Source organism: Carlito syrichta, unplaced genomic scaffold (genome assembly GCF_000164805.1).
Source record: "Carlito syrichta isolate Samal-C Ts95f unplaced genomic scaffold, Tarsius_syrichta-2.0.1 Scaffold78064, whole genome shotgun sequence".
Classification (NCBI taxonomy): domain Eukaryota; kingdom Metazoa; phylum Chordata; class Mammalia; order Primates; family Tarsiidae; genus Carlito; species Carlito syrichta.
In genome coordinates, this window is record NW_007022160.1 from 158,896 (window position 1) to 181,130 (window position 22,235).

At 51.6% G+C, this 22,235-nt stretch overlaps 1 protein-coding gene across 1 annotated transcript in view; it reads left to right on the forward strand.

Moving 5' to 3' along the window:
- RBM19 (RNA binding motif protein 19) overlaps nucleotides 1-22,235 on the forward strand; it is a 71,639-nt gene that overhangs the window by 19,743 nt on the left and 29,661 nt on the right. Inside the window, exons 14-19 of the mRNA XM_008054253.1 lie at nucleotides 1,705-1,815; nucleotides 3,991-4,191; nucleotides 6,295-6,424; nucleotides 15,246-15,418; nucleotides 17,953-18,013; nucleotides 21,385-21,464. Of these exons, the coding sequence (XP_008052444.1) occupies nucleotides 1,705-1,815; nucleotides 3,991-4,191; nucleotides 6,295-6,424; nucleotides 15,246-15,418; nucleotides 17,953-18,013; nucleotides 21,385-21,464 (756 nt within the window). The remainder of the gene's footprint in view (nucleotides 1-1,704; nucleotides 1,816-3,990; nucleotides 4,192-6,294; nucleotides 6,425-15,245; nucleotides 15,419-17,952; nucleotides 18,014-21,384; nucleotides 21,465-22,235) is intronic.

A 22,235-nucleotide genomic window follows, 5' to 3' on the forward strand; every position in this document is an offset into this window, starting at 1 on the left:
GCTTGGGCAGCCCAGGACTCTGAAGCCAGGGAGGGGGGTCATTGGGCTCTGTCCTCCTCCTCTCCCATTCCATGTCTAGTGGACAGTCTAGCCTTATTTCTTCTGACTTTTTCCCCATCGATCTAGTGCCTCCACATCACATGCCTTTTTTTAAAAAAAATTTTTTATGTATTTAAGGTGTACAACATGATGTTTTGATATACGTATAGATGGTGAAATGGTTGAATTCTACTGTAACTCAGCAAATTGACATCATGTTAGTTACTCTCTTTTGTATTGTGAGAGCACCTGAAGTATACTGTTTTAGGAAGGCTCTCAATTACAAACTGTATTATTAATTCTAGGCTTCGTATTGTGCAGTAGAACTCTAGACTGCAGTCAGCATAAGTGGTTGCCACTTTGTATCCCTTCTGTATGTCCTTTTTATGGTCTATAAAAGAATACTTTTTAAAACATACTTTGTATTATTTAAAAGTATGCCTTGTATAAAGAAAGTACAAAGTATACTTTGTATAAGGTACAGAAGTACTTTGTTCTTTATAGCTTCACATCCACATGCCTTTTAAAAAGCCTGTGTCTTGAGTCAGGCGCAGCTGAGTTTATCTGAGGCAGAGCCAGGAGTTGTCTCTCAGCTAATCAACAAACGGCGCTCATGGATTTGGCCTGCAGAGCGCCTCGGTCAATCCTGTCCACTAGACATGGAATGTGAGCCACATGTGTTACTAGAAATAGCCTAGGTGCCACATTTTAGCAAGTAAAAGAAACAGGTGAAATTAATAGTATTTTTTTAAATCAGTATTTTTTATTATGATATTGTGGGGTACAGTTAAGGGTTAGGTATACAGATATGCTTCGTTCAGGCCCCCTTGTTGATAACAGGTGTCTCCCCATCCCCAGACAGATGTTTACTACCATTAGTCCCATCTCCCTTTCCCTCCCCCCCATAGTTTCCCACCAATGTCAGTCGTTTTCTTATGGTAGTACGCTGGATGATCAAGGTCCACTACATGAGTGAGAACATGTGATACTCAGATAGTTGTTTTTGTGAGAGGTCACTCACAGTATCTGCAAGATATCATTTCAACACATGCACAATATTTTAAAAATCAGGAACTGTTTTACAGTCTATTTTGCTCGCTCAGTCTGTTGTGTATTTTACACCAAGAGCACTTTGGACATGCCCTGTGTCTGGTGCTCAGTGGCTCTGCGAGGCTCATGGCATGATGTTGGCAGCACAGCTCTAGATGTAAGCCAGCTTGGGGAGTGCTGCACCTGTCTAGATCCTATAAGTACTCTGAGCACTGGGCACTAGTGAAGGGAGACACACATTCACAGAGGTGCCATATGGCGGGCATAGCAGCTTCAGAGAGCAGAGGGGCCAAGTGGGGGTCAAGGGTGTAACCACAAGGGTGGGCTGGTCAGCAAAGTGATATTTAAGCAGGAATGGAATGGAGCAAGAGAATGCGGGGTAAAAGGTGTCTGACTGAAGCCAGTGAGTGCAGCAGCTCTGGGGCGGGAGTGAGCTCAGCCTGTGGGGGGTGGGGATGGGACGGGGGTCCTGGGGTCCCAGGTCTAGTGTGAGAGGCATGGGAGGTGGGGCATAGACTGTGTCCATCTCCATCCTGGCTTCCCAGGCTGTTGGGAGGTGGAGATGTGTCACCTACCTGACAGCTGACAGGGCCTCTTCTTTCCTCTCTCTCACAGGAGACCAAGGGCAGCGTGGCCGTGCGCGTGGCCCTGGGGGAGACCCAGCTCGTCCAGGAAGTACGGCGCTTCCTTATTGACAATGGCGTCAGCCTGGATTCTTTCAGCCAGGTGTGTTTTCTGTGCCCTGCTCAGTGAGCCTCAACTGCTCTGGCCGCTGGAAAGCTGGGAATAGTGTTTCCAGGGGAGCCATGGGTGGGCTTGAGGATCGGCCTTCTGAAGGCTATTGCCCATTCCTAAGTTGTCTCTCACGAAAGGAAGAAGTGTCACATGGACTCAGACAGATGGCCCACTCAACCCTGATTATGCGCCCTCAGGAACTGTGTGCAAGAGGGCTGCCTTGAAATCTGTGGTTTCCCCATGTAGATCTGAGGGGTTCCCAGAATCCCACACCCCCACCCAATATCTTCCCAGAGCCCCTGTTGGACCCTTCTTAAACCCTGCAGGGTAAGGTTCACCTCCACAAGCTTATTGGCCACCATGTAGCAAGTCTTAGGTTACAATTTAGAGGACCCTAAGAGACCATGTGACATCCACCCCTTCATTTCATAATCTTGGAAACAGGCTTGGAGAGTGGGGAGGTGACTTACAAAGCCCGGGACAAAAATTCAGGGCTTCTGACCCCCAAAACAGCTCTTTTGACAGCCTTACCAGGCCTTAAATGTTTACTTCAAATGGATGAATAGGATAAGTGGATGGACAGATGGGTGGTTGGGTGATGGATGGACGATGGATGGACGGATGGCTGGATGGAGGAGTGATGGATGGATATGGATGGATGGAGGGATGGGTGGATGGTTGGATGGGCAGATGGATGATGGATGAATATGGATGGGCAGACAGATGAGGATTGATGGGTAGATAGATGGAAGGATACACAGAAGGAAGGCAAATGGATTGGATAGGTAAATACACCAATAGCTAACATTAAGACTTGTCCAAGCACTCTTCTAAGTTTACGTATTTTATTAGCCCACTTCATACACACAATAACCCTGTGACACAGCACTGCTGCACTCCCATTGCAAAGGGGACCACAGCCACTGAGAGCTGACATCACTTGCTCTGGGTCGCATAGCTAGTAAAAGTGCACGGAATATGAGCACTCTGTAAATGTTACCAATTATTTTACTAAAATCAAATGCTGAAGGGATGTTAAAAAGCCAATAAAATCTAAATGGTGAAGCTGGATTTGAACACAGGCCTCCTGGCCCCAGAATCTCTGCCCCAGTTGTACTCTGCAGCCTGAGAGGCACCTGTGAAGGCCACTGGTGCCTGGGCCTTCCCATCTGCTGGTGGCTCCCTCTCCCCTCACCTCACACAGTCCTCACAGTAACCCTGTGACACCTCTACAGGATGGATGTTACTGTTAGCCAGTTTTGCAGATGAGAAAACTGAGGCCTACAGAGGGAAAGCAACTGACCCAGGGTTTCAGGCTGGATTTGTGGGTGAGCTAAAATGCCAAGATACGTCACATACCTGGACTTTTCCATTAGATTTTATTGGCTTTTTCATATCCCTTCAGCATTCATTTTTAATAAAATAATTGCTACCATTTGCAGAGTGCTCATGTTATATGTACTTTTACTAACCCATTTAATTAAATTTTTTCCTGAGTGAGTAAGTAGATGCTGTGTCCTTTCTCCAGCCTAGACAGAGCCACGCACATTTCTCAGGGCTGCGTATCCAAGGTCTTAGTTTGGGTTCTCCCAAAAGCAGACCCTGACACAAGGATTCCAGGGCAAGTTGTTTTCTGGGCAGTGGGGGAAACCTTGGTGAGAAAGGGATGGGGAGGGAAAGAGACGAGTCCAGGGTGTGTCACGGCCACACACTGCCCAGGTGCTGGAGCTCTGTTCAGGGGATACCTGCAACCTTGGACTCTCGCACTCAAAGGGCAGGGTACACCAACTCCTGAGAGTCAGGGGCTGCTTCCAGGGTCCTTGACTCCTGGGCGCTTCCTGCTGGCTGCATGTGGGTTCCAGGAAAAAGATCTCACACCAAGGTACAGACCTGGCTGTGGGAAGCCCCCGAGGGCGTGGCAGGGGCTGTGGTCAGCCACATCAAAATCTGCCCCAGCTCAGAAGTAGAGGGGCCGGGTTTGGCCCAGGATCTAGCTTCAGAGTCCCAGGCCTCAGGGCAAGCATGAGCCTGAGAGGTGGATCTTCCTGGGTCTGCTTCCTGTGCCTGGATGGAGTGCCTGGTCTGGACGCCACCACGGATCAGTGCTGGTGTTGCCCAGGGACCTTCCTTTCTGTTGTCCCATGTGTATTCGTTTCCTCCCTACAGGCTGCGGCAGAGCGCAGCAAGACCGTGATCCTGGCCAAAAACCTTCCAGCAGGCACCTTGGCGGCAGAGCTCCAGGAGACCTTTGGCCGCTTTGGCAGCCTAGGCCGAGTGCTACTGCCAGAGGGTGGTGTCACCGCCATCGTGGAGTTCCTGGAGCCCCTGGAGGCCCGCAAGGCCTTCCGACAGCTGGCCTACTCCAAGGTAGGGCTGCACAAGGCAGGTCGAGCTGGAGAGGGACTGCGAGCCGCTCCGGGAGAGATGGTACGGCAGGCCAACACAGGGATAGCCTCTGTGCAGACCCAGCCCGCAGGAGCTCAGCCTCCACACCCCATCCAGGTCACGTGTTCCCAACCTGAGGACGCATCTGGATGGGGTGGATGGGAGTGGAGCTCTGGGCCATCCCTCACAACACAGGCCTCGGCTCGTTCGTTGCCTGACTGGCTCCTTGGCTGACTTTTCCCACATGAATGGTACTCTTGCTGCCTTATACTTGCTGCCTTATACCTGCTGTAAGGTGAACAGAAATTGGTTCTGTAGGTGAGAACCAATTTCCCCTGGTTCTCGGTTAAAAACAGACAGGAGTGTGTTACTTTCCTGTGGCTGCCAAAGCAAACCCACAGCAGGGTGGCTTGAAGCAGCACACATGAATTCTCTCCCAGTTGTGGAGAGTCTCCCAGACTCTCCGAGTCTGAAGGCAAGGTGTCAGCAGGGGCGAGCTCCCTCCCAAGGCTCCTGGGGAGAACCTGCCCTTTGCCCCTTCTGGCTCCTGGAGGCTCCAGGCATCCTGGCTCATGGCTGCTTCCCTCCAGTCTCTGCTCCATCCTCTCCTTCTCTGCCTCAATCTTCCTTGCAAGTTTCTCTTATAAGGACACTTGTCATTGGACATGGGGCCCGTTTGAATTACTCTGCATGTTCTCAAAAGCTTTCTCTAAATTGCATCTGCAAAGACCCTTTTTTTCCAAAGAGGGTTACATTCGGGTTCTGAGGGCACAAGACAATGGCGTATGTTGGGGATGGGGGTGCTCATGAGAAGTAGTTTCCATTTATCAGGCACTTCAGCCCTTTGCAGACCTCGGCCTCCCCAGCATTCCTTTAGAGGTAGGTATTGTGTCTGTATTTTGCAGATGGGGAAGTCGTTTCTCATCCTCTACTGCTCCCACCCTGTGACGGCCCCAGCTCGGGCTCTGTGCCCGCTGAGTTCTCAGGAAGTTGTTCAGGCCCAACCCATGAGAGCAGTTGTCCAGGAAGGGCTGATGACTGTGCTGGGGACACTCCTTGGAGTGTGACGCCCTCCTTTCTTTTCCTTTGAGAGAAACGTGCCCGTCACCAAAAGGCTCTCTATAGGCAACAGTTCAAGGGCACTGACGAGAGGCCTCCTGCTTGTTTTTGACTATTTCACCAACAAGAATGTCTCTGTCTTCGTTTTGCACACATGGAAACTGAGACCTGCAGAGGACACTGACCCAAGTGACACCACCAAAAGGTGGTACAGCCAACTGTTGGAACTCTAGTCTATTTCACCTAAAGTATATGTTTTTTCCCTTCAATGTAATTGATTTGTAAGGCTTGCATATAATATGAAATTTGAAAAGATTCAAAAAGAGCTTTTGTTGACAAGACTCCTTCCCACTCCTGTCTTGCATCTACCTAGTTGTCTTCTATTGAGGCAGCTATTGTTAGTATCTTGTTTATCCTTTTTTTTTTAATAGGGTCAAGGTCTTGCTCTGTTGCCCAGGCTAGAGTACAGTGGCCCAATCATAGCTCGCTTCAGCCTCAACCTCCTGGGCTCAGGTGATCCTCCTGCCTCAGCCTCCCAAGTAGCCAGGACTACAGGTGCACCCCCACACCTGACTGTCCTTTTTTGAAAACTGTCTACATGCACACACAATATCATGCACTGCCTGTGAATAGACGCACATGGAAAGAAAGCATGTTCCTTAATGGCTGAGCTACACTTCTTCCTGGGGAGCTGTACTTTACCAAGGACCCTGTTTTACTCATCCCACTCCCCTCTTATACTCTGTTTAGAGAAAACCCAAAGGAGTCTTGGAGCCATCATGTGTCTGTCCAGCAGCAACAGAGACAGTCCTCTCTCCAGCTACCCCTGGGATGCAGCATGGCGGCTCAAGTGTTGTTCGTGGGGAGTAGGGAACGTGTAGGGTTCCAGGCTGTGCTCTTCCTTCCTCCATTCCTGGCTGAGTAACCCCTCCTCTCTGATCCTCGGGCTCTTCCAGTGTGAATGGGGCCGAGTCCCCAGCTGTGTGTGGTCGAAAGACTCAAAACACCGTCACCCTGTCTCTGCAGTTCCACCACGTGCCCCTGTATCTGGAGTGGGCTCCAGTTGGTGTCTTCTCCAGCACAGCTGCACCGAAGGCAGAGCCCCAAGACACACCTGCAGAGCCTGCGGGAAAGGACAACGTGGCGTCAGAAACTGGTAAGAGCTGAGTTGGGGATCAGGATGCCCTGGGTGGCCGGAGAGGCCAGTGGGAATTTGTTCATCCGGCCTCTGCTTTCAAGTTGTGTGCTCATCCTGGAGACCAGTGGGTCTCAGACTTGCAAATTTTGTAGGTGTGTCCTTAAAAAAATAGTGTCAAAATTATGGGTTCAACATACGGTTGCCAACTTTTGGTTTGTCCATTATAGGTTGTAGGGGAGCAAAGCAAGTGAACACAACCTTTGTGTTCACAGATGTCCCACATTGCTTCCTGGGGAGGAGGGCGGCTGCCAGGGACATGGTTATTCCTTAGGTTGGCACCATGCCCTCTGGTGTCCAGCGTCCACAAAGGCAGGAAAGGAAAGGGAAGCTGTGGCCACTGAGAGCCAAACAGGGCAGCCCCCAACCTGGGCTAATGCTTCACAGTTGGGGTGGCATCATCATTCCCATCTAAGGAGGACAGTACTTTCACATCAGGACTGTTCTGCAAATCCCAAGAGGGTTCATCTCCCTGGACCCCACCTGCTGAATGTCAGGAGTGCTCACCCCCTGTGGACACTCCATGCATTCCCAGACGTCCCGCCGTTGAGAACCACTTAGTCTGGGGACTGTGACCACATCTTAGAACACGAGACCTTGAGAGTTGTTTTGAAAAGGCCCATAGGGGTCATTTTACCCAGACATCAAGATTGTACCCATCAGTAATTCCCCCACCGCGCAATATGGTTGCCAGTTTTTAGTTTATTAAAATTAAGGTGTGAAAAAAAGAACTTTTTACGGAGAAAAAAGTAGAGCGTGAGTGGGGGAGCACCATTGTCAGGTTCCTGGCATAAGTTCTCCTGGAAATTGGGTGGCCGTTGCTGCACGTGAGCCTCCCACCTTGTCTGCCTTCCTCATTTCATTGTTTCATCATGGATGGATCTTTATTCAGGGCTATTTGGGAACTGCTGGTCTAGAGGCTTGTTCTGGTCAGGAAGTAACATCTTTCAATTCCTTTGCTCTCTGAGGACCCAGAAGCCTCAGCAGTTGTTGGGGTTCATGATTGTCATGCAGATGAGTGAGCTTTGTTCACAGACTGGGTTGAAATTTCTTCCAAGCCTGCGAGTGTGAGTGCACCCACAAAAACAGCTCTCTCCAGCCGGGCTCGATGGCTCAGCCTGTAATCCCGCGCCTTTGGGAGGCTGAGGTGAGTGGATTGCCTGAACCCGCGGGTTCGAGACCCGCCTGGGCAGCGAGACCTCATCTCTACAATAAATCAAAAAATCGGGGCGTGGTAGCGCATGCCTGTAATTCCGGCTACTCAGAAGGCTGAGGCGGAAGGATCGCCGGAGCCCAGCAGGTCGAGGCTGCAGTGGCCGGGAGCGGCCACTGCCCTCCAGTCTGGGCGACTGAGTGAGACTCCAACTCAAAAAAAATAACAAAACAGCTCTCTCCAGGTAGTCCTGTTCTTAACTAGCCATTCCCCTAGGCATCAGCTGCCTTAGTGTTCCCTGCAGTTACTGCACCTGAACTTGAGCCCTATTTTTCGACCCAAAGTGGGTCCCCAAACTTTGGCCAGGATGGAGGGATCCTGAGGACAGGCCCAGAGGGGGCCTCTTCCTGCTCACTTGGGACAGCGGGCAGGAGTCATGCTGGGAGCATGGGTCCCTCCCCTGCCCTAGGGGACCACCTTCTTGTGGCTGCACCCACTACCCCAGGGCCTGGGGATTCGCTCGCCATGGTCATACTTTGTTTTTATTCTATTCATTTGTTTTACTTGTTTCCTGTCTACCTCAGCAAGACTTACAGCCATGAAGGCAGGGAGTGGGGCCATCTCCTTCACTACTGGGTACCTGGCACCCCAGGTGAAGGGAAGCTCAGTCAACAGGTGTCGAGGGAGTGGACAGGTACATGAGGATCTGCCTCTTTGTCCCTGTTTAGGACGGGGCACATAGTAAGAGCTTTGTGTCTTTGTGTCTCAAACACATAGTAGGAGCTCAGGCTTGGAGGCTTGTCTCTGGTTGCTAGTCCAGCCCTGAGCATGTATGGCAATACTGACACAGTCAATCACAGCAGTAGTGGCGGCTCCCATTGGGTGCCCCATATGGCCACAAATGGCCCCTTATTTCAAATACTTATCACAGATGAGCTCCCTGAGTGGAGGACGTATGAGCCAAGACCTGGCAAGAGGGAGCCTGGCCTGGCAGGCAGCTGATCAGGAGAACGGGCAGAGGGCACAGCAGGTGCAAAGGCCCTGTGGTGAGGATGGGTTTGGCAGGCATGCCAGTAATCCCAGCACTTTGTGAGGCTAAGGCACTTTGCTTGAGCCCAGGAGTTTGAGAGCAGCCTAGGCAACTTAACGAGAACTCATCTCTACAAAAAAAAATTTTTTAAATCAACTGGCCATGGTGGCATGTACCTGTAGTTCCAGCAACTTAGGAGACTGAGGCACAAAGTTTGCCTGAGCCCAGCAGATCAAGGCTATATGAGCCATGATTGTGCCACAGCACTCCAGCCTTGGCAACAGAGTGAGACTCCGATTTAAAAAAAAAACTATCACTTCTTGGAATTGCGTCAGGAATGTGTGATTTTCTTTGGTGTCGGTCTGTCTGACTGTGGAGTGTGGTAGCTCATCTGCTTGCTGGCCAGACGTCCCAGCCCCCTGGGAAAGTGCCTGGCATTGGGGAGTGATCAGGAAGGGCCAAAGTAGGGGTTACTCTGTGCCAGCTGTGGTGCTGAGCCCTCTGCAGCCTCATCACATGAGGCTCGGAGCTCCTGGGGAAGTCGTCACCGTGGGATTTCCAGCAAGCAACTGTCCTGGTCCTCGCCTCACTCTGTGACTGGGCAAGCTGCCTCCCTTCTCCAAGGCTCAGTTTCCATGTCTGTAAAATAGGGTTGATAGCCACACATCCCTTATGAGGCATGCTGGAGGATGCGGTGGGATGTGGCCGCCGCATTACCATTCTCTGATGCTGTTGCTCACGTGCTGCGTAGGTTGGAGCAAAGGGTCTTTAACTCATATACGAGCACCAGCTCTGTGCCAGCTGTGGGGGAGACCGAGATGGACACAGCCTGGGCCCTGTTCCCCAGAAGCTCCCCGGCCAGGGGACAGGTGGAGCTGTTGGGGGACAACTGAGATGGCACAAGGAGTAATAGCAGCAGTCTCTCACCCAGAAAAATCTGCAACACGACCAAGGAGGCCTCCCAGAGACCATGTGCAGTGACCTGAGGGTAGAGTGCACCTCACCCCCAGCCCTGCATCCCTGGCGCCCAGGCCTGCATTTCAGTGTTGAGAGGGCCCCTGATGGGCCTGAACTCTCAGAGGGTCTGGTGTCCAGGGCCCGACCCTGACTCCCCCAGAGGAGGCCGTAGGCCCAGCTGCCTTTGGCCAGGAGGTTGTGCATATCCACCGATTCTGAGCCCCGCTGAGTCCCATGTCATTGGTTAATTCCCACCGAGAGGGTCTCAAGGGCCCTCTCCTCCCTTTCTAGCACAGCCCTCGTGCATACCCCTGCCCCGTCCAACGCAGTTCCTTTTCACCTGCTCCTCCTCCACCCCGCCTTCTCCACATTGTTCCCGAAGCTTCACCAGATCCCTGACTTCCCGGGGCTCGAGGACAAGGGCTGGGGGGGCTTCAGCCAGTCCCCGGAGCCCCCAAGGAAGAAGAGCAGGAGGGGAGTGGACGCGGCTTTTCTCTTCACCCCCTTCCTTTCTGCAAAGCTCCCCTGTTCTCGTACCAGTCTCTAGGGAGGGGGACAGAGTGTTTTATCTCCCCACTACCAAGACCCTCACCTCCAGATAAAGGGCTCAGAGTGGGGGGAGGTCCTGAAAGCTGCTCGCAACTGATAACAGTCTTTGCTGTCAGCTCGGGCGCTGAGAGCCTGGGAAGAGGAGGGGCGCGGGAAATTCTGCGGCCTGATTATAATAAAGCCCCATGTGGCGACGCGTGACTGGATTTGATTGTGCTAACTACAGATGGAAGCACATTTTCCCCTGCTGGTCCCAGCCCCCTCCAGCCCACCTTGCTTTTAAATTCCCCCCAACACACACACACACACACACACACACACACATACATTTTCCCTTGCTGGTCCCAGCCCCCTCCAGCCCACCTTGCTTTTAAATTCCCCCCAACACACACACACACACACACACACACACACACACACACACACACACACACCCCCCATCCCCGGTCCAGCCCCGCTTCCTTTCTCACGTCTTTCCTCTTCTGGTTCCTGGTGATTCTGCCGGCCAACATCTGCTTGAGTTTCACAAGGCCTTATTTTTTTCTCTTTCATCTTTCTTTTGTCTCCCCACTTGGGGCCGGGAGCAGAAGTGCTTGTAAAAATGACCTTTGGAGGCAGCACTGCCTTGGCTGTTGGCCACTTCCACGCCTCTCTGGACACGGGTGTGGGCCACAGCATGGCCCGGCCTGGTGACTTGGGAGCAGAAGCTGGCGGCAGGGATGTGGTGCCCTGCACTGGGAGGTGTGGCACGGCCCAGCCTCCTGCCCAGGCAGGCTCCTGTGCGTTCGTTCTCCTCCTCATCCTGCGAGTGGGAGCTGTGATTGCCGCCCCCCTTTTAGATGGGAAGAGGGAAGCCCAGAGTGGCTGTGTGACTTGCGCAAGGTCACGTGTGTGGAGGAGCCAGGAAGTGGTCCAGGCCACCAGCTCCAAGCTCTGTGCTCTGACTTAAAATGCCACCACGTTCGACCACACTAAGAGCTGTCTGCTGAGCACTGTATGCCGGGCACGCACCGCTACCCAGCATTCTCATCATCCACAAGTACTGCTAGGGCGTCTGCTCCAAGCCAGTGCTGCCAACACGGCGCTGAGTCCGATGGGCCTGACCTCGATAAGCCTCCCATCAAGTTGGGAGCACAAAGAGAGAAGCATACTGACCAGCAGACTGGCACTGGAGCCAGAAAAGGGCTCTAGAGAGAGGAAACCCCGGGAGTGTGAGGTTTAGGGACTGGACCTGTGGTGGAGACCCACCTGGGCGAGAATGGACAGACGAGCTCCCTGAGTGGAGGACGTGTGAGTCAAAACTTGGCAAGAGGGAGCCTGGTCTGGCAAGCAGCTGATCAGAAGAACGGGCAGAGGGCACAGCAGGTGCAAAGGCCCTATGGTAAGGATGGGTTTGGCAGGCTTGGCGATCAGAAAAGAGGCCAGTGTGATTGGAATGGGCAGAGGGTGGGGAGAAGAGGGAAGGTCCAGGGGTGAGGTTAGAGAAGCTGGCAAGCTAGGGACAGGTGCTGAGGGTGGACACGTGAGAAGGCTGCTTTGTTGCCCAGGAGAGAGGTAGCCATTCCTTGCACAGGCTTGTGGGTAAAGCAGTGGACTCTACATTTCAAAACACCCCAGCAAAGCACTGTGTGTGTGCGCACGTGTGCGCGCACATGCATGATTTTACTAAATGCCATCTTACAGAGGGAAACTGAGACCATGGTGAGGTCACTCACTCACGGCACGCAGCTAAGGAGTGGCAGAGTCGACTGAGCAGGCCACTTTCCTCTCTAGAGGCTGCCACCTCCTGCTGCAATCTGTAGGCCCCCCTCTGTGTCCTGTCCGAGGTTCCCTTTCTCAGCTGGTCTCCACAGACCATGATGCCCTTGAGTTCTCTCTAAGATCCAGGAACCTGTTTTAGGTGCAGGGATATGGTTGCTACGGACACAAAGGTTCAGGGAGAGAACGGACATCTAGAATCATCCAGGGTCTATGCTGTCAGAGGAAGGCCAAGCCTCGTTTGAACATGTCTTTAATTTCAGGCTGGACGCTCCTTCCAATGTTGCGGGTATCGGGTACTGACTGACTTACGGGAAGTTGGAGAAGCCAAATGAGCCCCTGCCGGGCCAGCTGCACACCCCAGATGCTAGGTCCCTGCTGCCCTCAAAGTCCCCTCCCGTCCTTCCCGAGCTGGGGTTGAAGGTGGCTGACCCACCAGGGAAGGGGTATCCACCCTTACCTTAAGCTCAGCTCAGCTCTGTTACCGAACCCAAATGTCACACACCCTTTGGAGCATGCCAGCCACGACTCACAGGCCAGGGAGGTAGGGTGGCATTGACTCCAGCTATGCTGAGGGCTTCTGGGCGCCCCAGGTCATCCATGTGAGGCTTTGGGCTCCTGGACTGCCACACTGGGTACTGATCAGACTCCAGGGCCTTGGGAAGGAAAGAGGGAGGCTCATCACTTTTGCCAGTGTTCTGTAGGCAGGCCAGATACAGGGAGCAGGACAGAGGCCCCCATGAGCTGGTTTACTTGTGACCGTCACCTGGTACAAAAGCTACTGCCATTGAGTTGAGTTGCCAAAATGAAAAACCCATGGGGGTTTCCTCTGGAAAGCCAGATTTTGAGCAACTAATGGATCTGAATCCTTGCCATACTGGGTTGACCTCCCTATGTGCAGCAATTGGCCAGGGCCAAAAAGAGGCTGTCTCCTTAAACTGGCTGTGCGCCCTCCTGGCCACTGTCACCTCCCCCCACCCGGATTCTTTTCTATAAACATTTTTTTCAGTCTCCCATGAGCCTCTTTTGCCATCTGAAAGTGCCCAAGATTTACGGTTCAGATGCAGACACTTCCAGAATTCTCCTCAGGCCACACGTTTCCCTTTCCGTGCGTGAGGTGGCTGCTGAGTTCCTGAACTAGATAGTGTCCTTGAGGCATTCAGCCAAGTGCCTGGGGCATAGTGGGGATCTCATCAGTGTTCTCTCCTTTCTCCTTGACCCTCTGAGATAGCCAGCATGGGGGAAGGCCAGCGGGTGGGAATAGCCTTCTTGGCTGGAGAGCGAGGTTTGATTGAAGTTCCCATTCAGGACCCGCGTCGCTCCTTTGCATAATTCTGCTTCCCATCGTCAGTAGTATTTTTCCTTCATGCTTTGTTTGCAAATTGGGTGTTGAGTACAAACAGCCACACTACAGGAGTGAATTGTATTAGAGTCTTGGTTGGGGGAGGGGCCTTTGTGGAGATTTCTTTTTGTCCTGGGGCGGGAATCTGAGTTCTGGACTTACCTTGGAGGGAGGTCAAGGCAAGAAGGTGGCTAAAGAGATGCCATGATCACAGTAGCTGTTTCCTTTAGGGCTTGAAAGGGTTGTTTTGGGACAAAGTGGTTGAAGCTTAATGAGGACTTGAAAGCCTTAGGCTTGCATCACAATGGACAGAGGAGATAGAAGTCTTTGGAAGCATCTTTGGTGTTTGGCATGAGAGTTTGGGGAAGGATCTGAAGCCCAGGAGGCCCGGAAGTTTGAATTGTTTGAGTGAAGGTGTGTAGAGGAAAAACAGGTGGTTATCAGCTCCTGACTGCCCAGCCGTGGGACCTCCCTGAGCATCTGCGGGCCAGGGGTGCAGGTTTTAAGTCTTCTGGGAGGATGGCGCCCCCCTGCTCAGAAACAAGGGTGCGGGGTGTGAGGGTGCAGTCTGACTGCTTGGAAGAATCGCTAAGACAAGACTTGACTTCCCAAGGGATGTGAGATCGCTTCAGAAACCTTGTCTGTGGTGGGGGGATTTGTTCCCAGCCCCCGGTCAGGTGACTTGGTGAAATTTGGGCGTTGGAACCAAATTGAACACATTTCCTTACAGCAGGTTTTCACAAAGATCGTGATGCTGCCCCATACTAACCTTCTGAGGCTGCGTAACTTCCGCGTGAAATCCACACTCAGGGCCACTGCCAACCGGCTCTGCCCAGTGCCCTCCTTGCATTCCCCGTGCTGTAAACACACACATACATGCACACACCCCTCACTAACTCACAGCTTCACTTTTGCTTGTCTCTCTCCCTGAAATGCTGTTTCTTCAGAGGAGGAGTGTTGCATGGTGCCAGTGGTGACAGGTTGAAATGGCAACCAACGGTGATGCCATTCTCCAGAAATAACCAGAGCACGTCCCGTGACCTCTTCTTGCGTGTGTATGTGCATGTATGTGTTTTCTCACAGACCACATACAGATCGTGATTGGAATTACAAGGAACAGTTTTTAAAATTACAGTGTATGGCTTTTTGATATCTTAATTTTTCCTCTTAATGTTTATATTATGAGCGTTGTTCCATGTTGTCTAAACATTCTTCAGAAGCATCATTTTTAATGACTGCATACTATTCCAGTCTTTGGGACTGCTCCTACTATCTGATCTCTTGTTTGTGGACACAAAGTATTTTCAACTTTTCACTAATTTTTAGTATTCTGAATTTAATATATCATGTGTAGACAGAACCACACCTTTTATGGGTGTGCTTCCTAACGTAACAGACACAGGGACCTGAACGAAATGTCACAGCCTATAGGTTCAAGGAATATTTAGAATGTTCTACACCTTGCTCTCATTCTGCAGTTTCTGAAAAGATTTAAGTTGCATTTTAGTTTGAAAGTTTACCAAGTGCTTTTTTTGAGGAAAGCTAACATTTGCTTATGCTTATGGTTCAGTTTACATAGTGATTTATGCTGGAAGTTTAAATTAGTGTGAGTTGGTCCTATTTAAGGCTTATAGTTTTTAGTCTGTGTTTTATATTCTTTTTTAAAACAGAGGCAGGAAGCAGGTGTCTCTCTCTCTCTCTCTCTCTCTCTCTCTCTCTCTCTCTCTCTCTCTCATTCTTTCATTCTTTCTATCTCTATTTCTCTCTCATTCTCTCTTTCCTCCCATCTATCTCTCATTTTCTCTCTCTCCCTCTCTCTCTCTCTGTGTCTCTCCATCTTCCTTCCTTCCCTCCTTTCATTGCCAAAACTCAGGACAAGTTGAGAATCTCAGTGTCCCTTCTTGAAACTACCTAAGGAGGCAGAACCCCTGGGACTTTGGTGAGTCAGACATTACTTAATGGATTTTTTTTTTTTTTTTGGATGGGGATTTAGTACCAGACAGTGAGCCTCCAGAAGGTGAAAAGCCACCAGAGGGAGGAGTGGCTGTATCTTCAGCAAAAATGGAAGAAGAGGAGGAGGAAGAGGAGGAAGAAGAGAGCCTCCCAGGGTGTACTCTGTTTATTAAAAATCTCAACTTCAGCACAACGGAGGAGACGCTGAAGGAAGTGAGTGGTTTCCCAGCATGGGGGCGGGGCTGTGGGTGAGACCCCAGTTTGCCAATCTGGTCTCTACACTGATTCTGACTTCAGCCGTGGCTCATGTTAGTAACCACAAACAGCCACCTTCTTTCGGCTCAGCCAAGGACTTGAGTAATAGTATAGTGACTGAGAGACTGGGAGGGCTCCCACATACCCTTTGGGGGCACACCCGAATATCTAGGAAGGCGTATATCATACAAAAGTGATGGTCAGCAAACCCCCCAAAATCATTTTTATGATGTCAACTTACCAAAGCAAATGTCAGCACGGTCTTTGTGGCCCAGAGGAAGATGTCACAGGCACGTCAGCGAGTGAGTGTCCAGCCCCCACCTGGAACTCCTGGGTGGGGTGAGGCTTCTGCATTTATGGGAGCAGGCAGGTGTAGAGGGAGAGGGAACTCTGAAGAGGCGTTTGGCAAATGCCAAGTGAGCACTGCACCAAGGGGCGGCTGGGACTTCTAGAAGGGGCTGGGCCAGAGATCAGGAAATGGGGCCTCCAGCTTCAAAGCATGGGGTTCTGCAGACTCCCCCGCTGCGCTGGGAGCTCCTTCAGGGGGACTCGTCATTTCTCAAAACTAGGACCGGCACAGAGTAAATTCTCACTGGATTTTTTTTAAATGAATGAGTGAATAACAGTAGGCTGGCAGCCATGAACTTTTTCTGGAAAGGAAGGTGGCCTTAAGAATTGAACTGATTGATTTCTAAAAATTCCTTTGAGCTCTAGAATTCTGTAGATGGGATCAAGAGAGAAGACAGTGTCCACTGAATCCCAGAAGCAGGAACATGGGGGGGGGCAGATGACACCAAAGCAAAGATTGGGTATGGGAGAGAGGTGCGGGTCAGATACCCCACTCTGACACCATCTGGCACAGTCTCAGTGACATGTCTATCCCCCTACCTACTGGAAGAGCACCCCCAGCAGCAGAGATACTCTTGCTAGTGCAGCAACATTTTAAGGAGCAGAGATTCACCTTGAGCATCTGGCAGTCCAGCCTTAGACTTCTTGTGGCTACTTCCAGAATCCATTCGTGTTTTGTTTTGCTTTTAAACAGAGACACACATGGGTAGTATCCAAAAGGTAGATGGCTTCGAATATATCAGCCCAGCTTGTGGTTGCTTTATTTTCATTTCTGGTGTGGGTCTTGCACAGGAACATCATTATCAGGGATCATTGTTTCCTGGGAGATGCTCGCAAGCATCAGCCTAAAGCATCCTCAGAATTAAAGAATTCTGGAGCTGGAAGGCACAGCCAAGATGAGCTAGTCCAGTCTCTGTATCACACGTGTGGTGAATGAGCTCTGATTGAGAGAAGTCATTTCACTGTGCTTAGGCCACACAGCCCAACGGGGTCACTGCCAGGAAGAGCGCCTGGCTCACAGGACTCCTGTCTTAGTGCTCTGAGTGGAGAGCATGGTTAAGGATCAGCCTGCCTGGGCTTGGATCACAGCGTCACTCTTTGCTAACGGTGGGACTCTGGGCATGTCCTTCGCCTTTCTGGCCCTCAGTTTCTTCACCTGTAACATGGGGATGTTAATAGAATCTACTCATAGGGGTGGGGGGTTGTTTTGATGATTTTATTAGGGCAGATGAGATAATCCCAGTAAAGCATTTGACACTTGAAACAAGGGTTGGTAAATGGCCTCTGCTTGTAGCTTTTGCTCCTCGGCATTGCCCCGTCCTTTGTGTCCCCTTGTTCTTCTGGTGAGCCCTCCCTAGATACCCGCCCTTCCCTGGGCCCCGTGAGTGGTGCTGAAGACACACCTGTGGACCCGATAGACAGGGATTTTGCCCTGGCTAGGTTTGCAAAGGAGACAGAAAAAGTAAGAGGAAAACAGAATCGAATATGACTTCCAATTTTTTTAAATTATGCTGCATTTGGAGCAGTGGCCATGAGAAGGGTCAGGATGGGGTCCATAGACTCCACACTTCCATGCTTACAGCCTGCTTCCCCTCTGCATGGTCTGCAGTCAGTCTCTAGTTGGTTCTTCCTCTGCAACTGGAGCAAGAAGCAAGCCCAGCTGCCCTGGTGGGACACCCCAGGGGTACTTAAAGTGTCAGGGTACTTAAAGTGAGTCATCAATCATCACCTCAGAAGTTTTTTGGACCCTAGGATATCCAGATGACAAGTTTGGAGGATTCATTGTTGTACAGGGGCCCTCACCTGCTTTGTGGTTGAGAGCCCGGGCTCTGGAGTCTGGGTTCCTGGATCTGCATGTCAGCTGTAGCACCTCTCAGCTCTGTGACCCCGGGTGCCAGTTATCACTCCTCTGAGCCTCAGTGTTTTCATCTGAGAAGTGGGCAGTTATAATGATACCTACCCCATGGTCACTGAAGGAGCCATGCACATGAAAGACTCAGGGTGGAGCCTGGCCACAGTAAGCTCAGTCCGGGTGCCAGTTCTGCTTGTGTTCTCTCCTCGGTGCCTCTGTCTTTTAAGATACACCTGCGCAGCCTCAGGATCTGTAGCAAATGCTGATGATCCATGATGACATTCTTTTCCAGGTGTTTTCCAAAGTGGGGATGGTGAGGAGCTGCTCTGTTTCCAAGAAGAAGAACAGAACAGGTATTCTACGAGAAATCGCCACCAGAGATAAGTGATTGCAAGAGTCTTGTCGCTTGGGGCAGGGCTCAGGCTAATTCTCACTTGTGTGTCCTGAAGGGCCTCGTTTGTTTTGGGCATTGGGACCCTCAAATGGTCTTGTTTTCCTTGTCTAGGGTGGTCCCTCTTGCCATGTCCCTGCAGACGCCTGCTTTTCAGTAGCACAATCTTGCATGCCAGGTCCTTCTGACTCCAGACCCTTCCCTGCCTTAGACTGTCAGAGATGGTTTCAGAGTGGTGCCATTTGTGGGTAGACAATGGTGACACCATTCAGTAGCAAAAACCTCTGCCGCCTCCCAGCACGTCTGTGCTCTAGAAACTTCCTAGGAAATAGCAAGGAATGACCAATCTTGGACATTTCCTCTTCCCTTCCAAGGGAGATAACCCAGTTGTAGAACTTCTGGAATATTCTACTGAGCCATCTTTCACCTCCTTGGTCAGCTGGTGTGTGGGCAGCCAGGGACCACCCTTGTCCCTCCATTCGGCCTCAGGTGCTATCCTGAGCCTCTTGGCCTCTGTGGGCTCTCCTCCAGCCCTGGCTTCCTGCAGGTCATGGGCAGGGTGAGTCCTAGCTTTCTCATAGCCATGCCGCCTGTCCTGAGTCCCTTTAGCTTGGAGGATTTGCAGGAATTCCCTACACATCAGCCTAAAACTGTCCTGAGCACTTGCAGTGTGCTGATGGCAGGGTGGCCAGGGTGTCTGCTGTTCAGTTATTTCTCAGACAGTTCCCAGGCTCCTCCAGGCAGCAAGTGTGACATTAGTTACATGAGACTGAAGGACACACAGTCCCTGCCCAGAGTCCCACAGGCTAGCTGGAGAGATAGTTGGCAGGGGGGCAGGAGCCCTACACAGGGTCTCCATGCCAGCCTGAGGCTTGGAGGGTGGGGACGCGGACCAACCAGGCCGTGGGAAGCGGCTGTAAGTGGCTGAGCCTGGGGAGCTTGTTGAGGAAGAGGAAGGAGGTGTGCCTGGGAAGATGGACAGGTTCCACATCAAGATGAGGTTTTTATGCCACACAGAGGACTTTGGACTTTTCCCCAGAGTTGCTGGGGAGCCACAGAGGGTTCCAGTCTAAGCAGACATGTGGCACAAAAGTTAGAGCATCCCTGGCACTCATTTGCTGAACTGCTATAACAGCACCACAGACTGGTGACATCAATGCCAGAAAGTGTTGTCCCACAGTTCTGGAGTCCAGGTGTCTGAGGCCAAGGTTCAGGCGACATCCATTCCTTCTGGAGCTGTGGGGTAAGTTCTGTTCCAGTCTGTCCATAGCTTGTAGGTTGGCTGCCTTCATGGTCACAGGGGGTTGTCCTGGCTTTGCCTGCCCATGTTCAAATCCTACCCCCTTTGGAAGGACACCAGTCATAGTAAGTCAGGGCCTACTCCGAATGTCCTCACTTAACTTGTTGCCTCTGTAAAGCACTTCTCAGATAAGGCCATCTGAACTGCTGGGAGTCAGGGTTTCAGCATGTGAATTTGGGGGGCAGTCAACCCGTAACATTTCTATTCTCCAGGAGCTTCAGATATGGTTTGAGGTCCAGGGAAAGGCAACTAAGTACCAAGTCAGTGTGATCAGAAGGGTCAGTTGTGGTGACTTCAGGAGCTGAGTCAGGTGGGCGAAGATGAGTCAGGTGGGCGAAGGTGGGCCACTGTGCCTCTTGCTGCAGTTGGATGCTTGCGGGGGCCCCTCTTTGAACTTGGGGTGCACTCATCAGCATGCTTTGGTAGTGTTGTAAGCAGCTCTTAAAATTCTTTCAAGAGCCTCTGTTTGACAACCCTGTTCTCTGGGGCCCAACCACCCAGCTTGGGGAAGACAAAGACAAAGTGCATCAGTCAAGGTTGCAGCAGGAAACAAAACACACTCAGCTGCGGTTGGAGGAGGGACACCTATAAGGCAGGGACCACGTGTCGAGGTGTGGGCTGGGCTAGGAGTGCCCAGAGATGTCCAGGTAGCAGGTCACATAGGAATGCCCTTCCCCCACTGGGCCTAAAGGAACATAGGAGGAAGGGCTCATTTGAAAGCTGGAGCCACAGAATGGCCAGAGCAGGAGCTGGGACTATGGGTTGGACATGGCCACACGGCCACCCAAAGCAGGGACTCAGGTAGGGCGTGTAGAAGGAACCCAAGCTCCAGCCTCCCTCTCTTACCCTCCCATCTCAGATCTGTGCCTCCTGCTGGCCAGTCCCAACAGGAAGCAGAAGGTAAGGAGCCCAGGTAGAGGTTAGCCTCACAGGGCATGGAAAAGGATAGAGCATGGATCTGCAGTGTCTGGCTGGGAGATGAACTTGACCTTGTCACAGTTGCCTTTCACGGCACTTTAAAAATGTTATACATACACAGATGTACCAGCCCATCAGCCAGCACCTTGAGCCTCCAAAGGAAGCTTCCAAAGAACAGACATTCAGAGTCCCTTTGAGGTGGTCCTGCCTGTCCCCAAAAGTTCTGTCTAAGCCGTGTGGGGTAGTTGCAAGAATTTCTGCCTGGCTCTGTAACACTGCTGTATGTGGATGGAAATGCAGACACTCAGCGGAGGGAAAGGCAGGAGCTGCTGTGAGTCGCAGGCAGAGAACTTCTGAGCCTCACTGGTCAGACTTAAGCCAATCTACTTACAAAGAATAAACTTGACAAATCTGTTTGAAATGCTGGGGTAGGGGTGGGGGTGATCCAATTTAGTGTCCAAAAGGCAGGGTGTAATCAGGGGTCTTAAATTTCTTAGTGCCTTGTGAGAACTCCCCCCCACCTCTGCCCACTCCCAGTCCTACATAGTCAGGAAGCAGGGGTTTCTGGCAAAATTTTTGCTATGGACCTTGCTATCCAGAGTCTTGCTACTGTCAACCTAGAAGTAGGGACCAGAGAAGTTGGAATCATGCAGTTGCCCACCCTATCTACACTTGATATCTGAAATCAGGAACCAAATGAAATCAGCTGGTCACAGGTCCTGGCCAGGAGGAAGCGTCTGGGGCATGTCACCTCCAGGCATGCACCCATGTAACATGCCTGGAAGCAGGGGACTGCCTGGGTAGAGGTTTTGCTGCATGTCACTCAACGGTCATCCCTGTTAGCACACTCTCTTCCCAAAGTGGAATTCTATTACGAAGTTAATTATAGTGTCACTCAGTTGTTAATTAATAGTCACTGGTCCTGAGGTGGCAGCCACGGGTGCTTCTTGGCTGGTTCGGCAAGAAGATGAGTAAGAAAGGGCAGCTGGAGCTAAGGTCTTTTCAGAGTGAAGCGGGGTTTGGGAGAGAGGAGAGAGTGGGCTTGCCCTTGGCCTTGCACTTACTCTGTGCCCCTCCCCTCCGCCCACTGATATGACTCCCACCCTCTGTTTCAGGGGCACTGTTTTCCATGGGGTTTGGATTTGTGGAATACAGGAAGCCGGAGCAAGCCCAGAAAGCCCTCAAGCAACTCCAGGTAAGCTGAAGATTTGCAGCTGAGGTCATGGAGGCTCTTGGGGGCGGGGGAAGGGGTCCCATCGGCTCTCTGGAACTGAGCAGAAATGTGTACGTCCGCGCTCTTCTGGGCCCATTACTGTGGCCAGATCTCTAGGGGACCATGGCTCAAGAAAAATGAAGAGCCCTTCCCAGCACTCCATGGTCACTGTAGTTCACTCATTCAGTCCACAGCACAATTATCATGGGTCTGGGTGTGCCAGGCATGGGGCTGTGCCTGGGGGAGGCTGCTCGTGTGGGCTTCTCTTTACAGTGGGGAAGACAGTCGACCTCCGAATAAATGCGCAAGACCAGGTCTTGGAAACAAAGCTGTGGAGTGGGGTGGGGAATGAGTCTACCTTAGGGTGTGTGGTCAGGGAAGGCCTCTCAGAGGAGGTAACAGTGGAACCAACACCTGATTGACAAGAAGAAGTCAGCTACTCAGAGATCTTGAGGAAGGTAGTCTAGGAGGAGAGAGCAGCATATGCAGAAGGCCTGAGGCAGGAACTCTAAGGGTAGGAATGAGTTTAGTATGTTTGAGAAGCAGAAAGAGGCCGCTGATAGGGGCTGAGTGGGGGCGGAGGGGATTGGGGTACGAGATGAGGGGAGAGGTGTGTAGGGCAGGGTCTTGTGGGCCATTTTAAGGACCATGGAATTTAGCCTAAGGCAGTGAGAGACCCTTAGGGGCCATGAGCACACTGGGGAAGGATCTGGTTTCTGTTGGGAACCATCTCTTCAGCTGTGGTGGAGAGGG